The sequence below is a fragment of the Piliocolobus tephrosceles genome, unplaced genomic scaffold (genome assembly GCF_002776525.5).
Source record: "Piliocolobus tephrosceles isolate RC106 unplaced genomic scaffold, ASM277652v3 unscaffolded_27660, whole genome shotgun sequence".
Classification (NCBI taxonomy): domain Eukaryota; kingdom Metazoa; phylum Chordata; class Mammalia; order Primates; family Cercopithecidae; genus Piliocolobus; species Piliocolobus tephrosceles.
This window is the reverse complement of record NW_022310599.1, coordinates 8,655-14,943: the sequence shown is the minus strand read 5'-3', so window position 1 is coordinate 14,943 and position 6,289 is coordinate 8,655. Positions and strand designations below refer to the sequence as shown.

The window sequence follows — 6,289 nt, the reverse complement described above, 5'->3', positions numbered from 1 at the left end:
CTTTACAGAGGGAAGAAGAGTCACGTTTGACTGAGTAGAAAGCACTAAGGTGATCGTTCCAAAACTGGGGAGCCAAGTTTCCAACCTTTGTTCTTTTGAGAATGAGGGTGGGGATATTGCCCCCCACTCCCATCTTACCTCTTCCACTTAGCCGAGAGCTGAACCTAACTGACCTAATTCCTGTGGTAGGTCATTTAACACCTGTGTTGAGGTGCTTGGGGAGGGACAAGGAATTTCAGTGAAGAACCTGAGCACTTTGACAAAGAATAAGACTGGTAGAGGGACCGCCAGTGCTGGGTTCCAGATGGACTGAGGCTACAGAAATGGGGCAGAGCTGGGCGCGGTGGCTCATGCCTGTAATCCCAGAACTTTGAGAGGCTGAGGCAGGCGGATCACCTGAGGTCAGGAGTTCAAGACCAGCCTGGGCAATATGGTGAAACCCTGGCTCTACTAAAAATACAAAAATTAGCTAGGTGTGGTGTCAGGCACCTGTAATCCCAGCTACTTGGGAGGCTGAGGCAGGGAGAATCGCTTGAACCCGGGAGGTGGAGCTAGCAGTGAGCAGAGATCACGCCATTACACTCCAGCCTGGATGACAGAGCGGGACTCCGTCTCAAAAAAAAAAAAAAAAAAGAACTGGGGCAGAACTGGCTTTAACCAGTCTGTAGTAACACTCCTTATATGTGGAAGACCACTGAATATTGGCTCCTTTTTGGTCCAAGGTGACCATATTCTTTTGACTTTGACATCATTTGTGGATCAGGAAAGGGATAATGTAATAATTTTTTCTTAGGTATAAGTCAGACATAAATTGCGATTATACACTACTCTGCATTTTCTAGAATGCAGGAACTTTACTTTTTCTCTAAAATATTTTGGCTTGGTGTGGTGGCTCAGACGTGTAATCCCAGCGCTTTGGGAGGCCATAGTGGGTGGATCTCTTGAGCCCAGGAGTTTGAGACCAGCCTGGGCAACATAGAGAAACCCTGTCTCTACAAATAAAATTAGCCAGGTATGGTGGTGCATGCTTGTAGTCCCAGCTACTCAGGAGGCTGAGTTGGGAGGATCGCTTGAGCCCAGGAGTTTGAGGCTGCAGTGAGCTGTGATTGCACTACTGCACCCCAGCCTGGACAACAGAGACCGTATCTCCCAAATTTTTTTTAATAAAAATGTTCACACGGTACAAATGGATTTTTTATATTGTACAGCAGTAAAGTCTGAGCTTTTAGTGTACCCATCTTTATTCTTCTTTCTACCTAGGCAAGAGAGCCATTTTAGGGATGAAAACCTCAAGATAGAGCATCTAAGTCAAGTTTCACATTACTGATTTCTTGTGACATTTGCTTCTGTAGAATCATTCAGTACTATCAGTAGACTGAACTGATAAGAGACCCTTCAAGTCTTTATTACTTTTCTACTACAGCCAGTAACAAAACACATAAAGAGATGGAATGCTCTTAAAGGATGTTTACCCCAAAATAAGTGCGTGTTATCACATACCTCTAACATAGAAGTATGTTAATCACCTACCTCTCCTGCAGGGTGACCGTGGACAGGACATGCTCTCTGAACTTGTTTCTCCTGGTATGACATAAAGGATGTTGTGTAACAGCTTGTTTTTCTTTAGCACTACATGCCTGCCACTCTGCTATGCATTTTACGTGGATTGTCTTATCTAATTTTCACAACAGCCCAGCTAACGAGAAAACTGAGGCTCAGAGGTGAGCATCTGCTAACAAATGTCAGTACGGTCCCATTTCTGAGCCTATGTCCTTAAGAACTTCCTGTATTAGTGAGATCTTTCCCAGCTCTATATGAATTCAGCATATTCTTCTTGGCCAAAATAATTTCCTCAAGTGGCAGTTAGGGTCCAGCAACAGTTTAAATCAAGGGATGACTGAATGACAACGGAGACCTCTCCAACCACAGGCCAAGCAGCACACTTCCTCCCCAAGCCTGAGACTGGCATTTCCTATAACCTTGCAACAGCCTCCCTCCCACACACTGGGCCCAGGGTGCCTGCAAAGCTTTGCTGCAGGCTGGGTGTCAGGTGTGAGAAGCTGCTGGGAGTTCCCTGCTCCCCTACAATGCTCCACCTCCACCTCTGCCGGAGGATGGAACTTCAGAACAGGAAGAAAATGATCAGGATAACTCATTTGTAAAAATCTGTTTAATAAATATACATAATAAAAGTACCAAAATAATTACCAACAATACACTATGTACACCATTTACAGAAGGGTAACACAAACCTTGACAGGTAGTAACTTTTCACCCCACATCACTGAAAGGTCTAACACTCCTGGCTGTTACATGCCACAGGATACCACGGGGTCAGTCACTCGAAGCACAATAAATATAAAATGTGGTCCTTCCATGAATTTTTGATAACGTCCAAAAACCCCACAAAGGTGAGGTTTAAAAGAAGTTTTCTTGGAATTTCAATGATCTTTCTTGTCCTCTACAAAAAGTTCACAAAAGCAACACAATGAGGGCTGATCCCACTACAATAAAATGTTTTGGGCCAGGCAGTGTGCAGTGTGGCTATAAGTACACCCTTTAAATTTTTTTTCTTTTTTCTTTTTTTAGAAAAATAAAACTTTTTTTTTTTTGTACAAATATACAAGTCCATGTTCTTTCAGCCCCTTTGCGCTCATAATGTCAGACGCTGGCCTCCAAACACACAGTCATCATAGGGCAGCTGAAAACAAGGGGAAAGAAGACACGTTAAACTTCCAGAGCTCTGCCAAGCTACTGGGATGGGGAGGCCGCTACTGGAAATAACCCTTGGACTCCATTCTCCATAGCCCAAATACAATGAACTTTACAGGCTGAGGGAGTTTGCCTTTAACTCCCATTTTAAAAATGTTTAAAAAAATGCTTTTCTTTAAAAAAGGGTAAGCTATTTAAAAAAAAAAAAAGGTACATTATTGGGATACTGGTTATGCACAGAAATTTGACAGACTCATGATATAGATACCCCTCTGATAAGGAGCAGTTCTAAGGGCCCGGGAGGGTGAAGGGAATGGTCCCTCATTAGTTAGAGAGCCGAGGGCGTTCACAGACTCACCTCATCCTCCGTGAACTCTGTGAACTCTGACTCCGTGTCATAGCTCTCCTCATCCTCACTCTCCGGCAGCATCTGAAGGTTTTCCAGCGTCAGCTGGCCCAGCTGCTGCTGTATCCGGGTGCTTGGGCGGCCCCAGGTGAGCTGGTAGGGAGAATAGCCCTGGTAGGTAACTCTGTTGACATCAGCCCCACACTTCAACAGGAGCGACACCAGGTCAGGATTCTGCAGGTCCACTGCGAGGTGAAGGGCAGTCCGGCCATTACAGGGCTCCTGAAACCAAAAGGAATTTGAGATGCCTATGGCTGCGTTTGGAATTTCTGCTCACAACATGAGCACGAGGAACCTGACTCAGTGCATCGGAGGCAGGAAGCACTAACCTGAGCATTGACATCAGCACCCAAGGACACCAAAAGCTCCACGATGCCCAGGTAGCCATGGATAGAGGCTAGGTGCAGACACGTGTGGCCTGGAAGAACAAAACGAAAAAAGTATAACCACCTGTTTCAACTCTCACTCCTTTCACCTATTCTTTTACGGGACAAATAGTCATATCTTCTGAATTTTAAGAACCCACAGTCTGGATTCTGAAGGAACTTTATAAAGGCATCCAATAGGCACTTTGCACACATATTTTCTCAACCTTTCAAATGCTGGGAGTTTTAAGTTCTTGCCTTGACTCCTTAAGTTGGCCCACCTGCCCCTTCTCCACATCACCTGCCACCTGAGGGGGTGGGGCAGGGCAGGGAGGCAGACATACCGTTGTAGTTGGTAGCCTTCAGGATGGAGTGGAGGTGCGGGGTGGTGCAGGACTGAGTCAGGACTCCCACGCTGGCCAAGCAGCCCTGCTCACAGGCAAGGTGTAGGGGGGTATTTCCTCGAAAGTCTCGGAGCTCAGGATCACAGCCAGCTCCCAGAAGTGCCTCAGCAATTTCTGGCTGGTTGGTGATCACAGCCAAGTGGAGTGGAGTCTACGAATGCAGGAGAGACCAGAGAAAGTAAGCCACGGACCAAACCCACACCCTGAGTTCCCCTGAACCCGTCTCTTGGTTGGGTGCTGCTTCTCCTAGACTGGCAAATAGCAGAGACTCCAGGTGGGTCATAAAGACCTCACCAAATCAGTGGAATTTCCTTCACTCTCTAGGATGTGGGCTGACGTGAAGTAAAAGGTGAGTGTGAATAATGCCCAGTGGCCCTGAATTCAGAAAGGATCTGGGGTGACTTTGCTACATCCCAGAGTTAGAGAGCCCAGGCCAGGCAAGCGGCGCACCTGCTGCAGGTTGTTCTGGAAGTTGAGGAAGGCCAGGTCTCCCTTCACCTGGCGGATCACTTCCATGGTCAGTGCCTTTTCTTCATGGATGATGGCCAAGTGCAGAAACCTGTGGGGAAGAGAGGGAAAAACCCCAGGGGTGGTGAGTGCATCGCGTGGGGCCCAGGGAGGCGCGGGCTGCGGGGGATTGCGCAAGGCCGGGGTTTCTGGAGGCCGAGGCCGCGGTGTTTTCCGCGAGGTTATTATGAGCTGAGTGTTCCTGGCAGGCGCCCAGGGACTTTCCGCTCCCCTCCCCCCGCGGCCCCGGCGGGCGCCGGCCAGACCGCCCCGCCCTCCCGCCAGCTCGGAACGCCCTGTACTTCCCCTCCCGGCTGCTCGGCGCCCGCCAGCGGCCAGAAACTCCCGCCCCGCCTTATGCAACCCGGGACTTCGCGTCCCAGCTGCCGCCCCGCCCCCGGCCTAGAGGACAGACCTGGGGGGAGGGGGCGTGTGGCGACGCTGCCGTCCACCAGGGCCCAGCCGCTGCCCCTCCGAGTCGGGCCGGTGCCCTGCGCGGCCCTGCAGCCCTGCAGCGTTCGGGGCGGTGCAGGAGCCCCTGGGGCGCCGCGGCGCCAGCCCGGCTGCATCGCTAGTTCCCCAGCTCGGGCTCCAGGCCCGGCGCCTCCCACTCCCCGGCCGCGCGCATCCGGCCCTCCCGACGACCCCCGGCTCCGGGTCTGCGCCACTTACGAGTCCCCGTCCTCGGTGAGCTGCTGCTTCCAGGGCTCCGCGCCGCGCGGCACCTCCTGCGGCTCGAGGCGGATCTCCTGCAGCTCCTTGACCATCTGCTCGTACTCCTCATCCTTCATGGAGTCCAGGCCGCTGTCGTGGCGGTCGTCCAGCAGTCGCTCCTTCTTCAGCCCGTCGCGGGGACCCTCCATGGCCCACTCCTGGGGGCGCTCGGCCGCCTGGAACATGGCGCGGGCGAGCTGCGGGCGCTGCTGCGGGTGCGCTGGGCCGCGGGCTGCGCGCTGCTTCCTCGCTGGGGCGCTGGCGGGCGGGACGGCGGCACGGGCTGGTATGGGCTCTGCAGCGCCGCCGCGGCGCCCTATAAACGCTGGCGGGGGATTTCTCTGGGGCGGGGTCAGGCACGGGGAATTTCCAAGCCAGTCAGACCAGAAAAGAGAACTGGCTTCGTCCTTTGCTAGGGGGAAAAAGAAGCCTAAACCCTGAGCTGGGGTTCATCGGAGAAACTCCCTGCGATGAGCCACTGGGGTCACGGACAGGGAACTTTTTGATGAGTGCCAAGTGGCTGGAAAGTCCTTCCGACCAGGCCCCCTTCCCCCCGGTACTTCCCTGCAGCCTGCACCCTGTAATCCTGTCTCTCTGCAAGTGAACCTTCTTTCCCTGGGGTTTCCCACGATCGATTTGAATTGGGGTCGTCGGCTGCTGAGATCCCAAGGACGCCGAGCTGATGGGCGGTCCCTCTTTGGGGTTTGCCAACCTGCCGGTCCTTTCCGTTTTTTGATCTTTTGAAAACGCAAGAGTGGAAATGATGGCTGGGCGTAGGGATTTGCTTTCCCCAGACTTCTAAGGGGAAGGACGCACTGTGGTTATGGGGTCGCAGGCCACTCCTCTGTTTCTGCCAATATCAGGCTCATTGCAGCACAGGCACGTTTAGCCTCGCGCCCTTCCTCCCCTACCCCCCACGCACCTCTGCCAGGTAGAACTGTGAAAGCTTTGGAGGAGTGGAAAGCCTAAATCCTTGGAGAACTCTCAAATCACTTCCTAGGGATGAACAGCCCTGTTGACTGGGGGAGGGGCAAACTCTCCCTGTATGGGGAAACTGCTGAATAGGACCATGATTTTTTTTTCCCAAGTAAAGCAAGGTGTTAATCTTTGTAGTGGTGGTTGTGGATACCTTGCAATAACAGAGTGGCTATTGTGTTCATAAGTAGCTATTGCGTTCATGC

The 6,289-nt window shown here is 51.8% G+C and overlaps 1 protein-coding gene across 1 annotated transcript; it reads right to left on the bottom strand.

Annotated features, from left to right (window-relative positions):
* Positions 1–2,152: 2,152 nt before the first annotated feature.
* On the bottom strand, positions 2,153–6,039 carry NFKBIA (NFKB inhibitor alpha). Its single transcript, XM_023189638.3, has 6 exons — positions 5,067–6,039; positions 4,338–4,446; positions 3,828–4,038; positions 3,448–3,536; positions 3,071–3,340; positions 2,153–2,701 (listed from the first exon to the last, which is right to left on the bottom strand). Exons 1-6 carry the CDS (start codon positions 5,291–5,293, stop codon positions 2,654–2,656), a joined length of 954 nt encoding a protein of 317 aa, XP_023045406.1. The 5' UTR covers positions 5,294–6,039; the 3' UTR covers positions 2,153–2,653.
* Between the last annotated feature and the right edge of the window lie 250 nt (positions 6,040–6,289).

Excerpts from the sequence above, each read along its gene's own strand:
- NFKBIA (XM_023189638.3), bottom strand. The coding sequence starts at position 5,293 with ATGTTCCAGGCGGCCGAGCGCCCCCAGGAGTGGGCCATGGAGGGTCCC. Across the intron at positions 3,341-3,447 it reads GTGCTGATGTCAATGCTCAG|GAGCCCTGTAATGGCCGGAC; the intron begins GTTAGTGCTTCC and ends TTTTGGTTTCAG. Across the intron at positions 2,702-3,070 it reads CAGAGTTCACGGAGGATGAG|CTGCCCTATGATGACTGTGT; the intron begins GTGAGTCTGTGA and ends CCTTGTTTTCAG.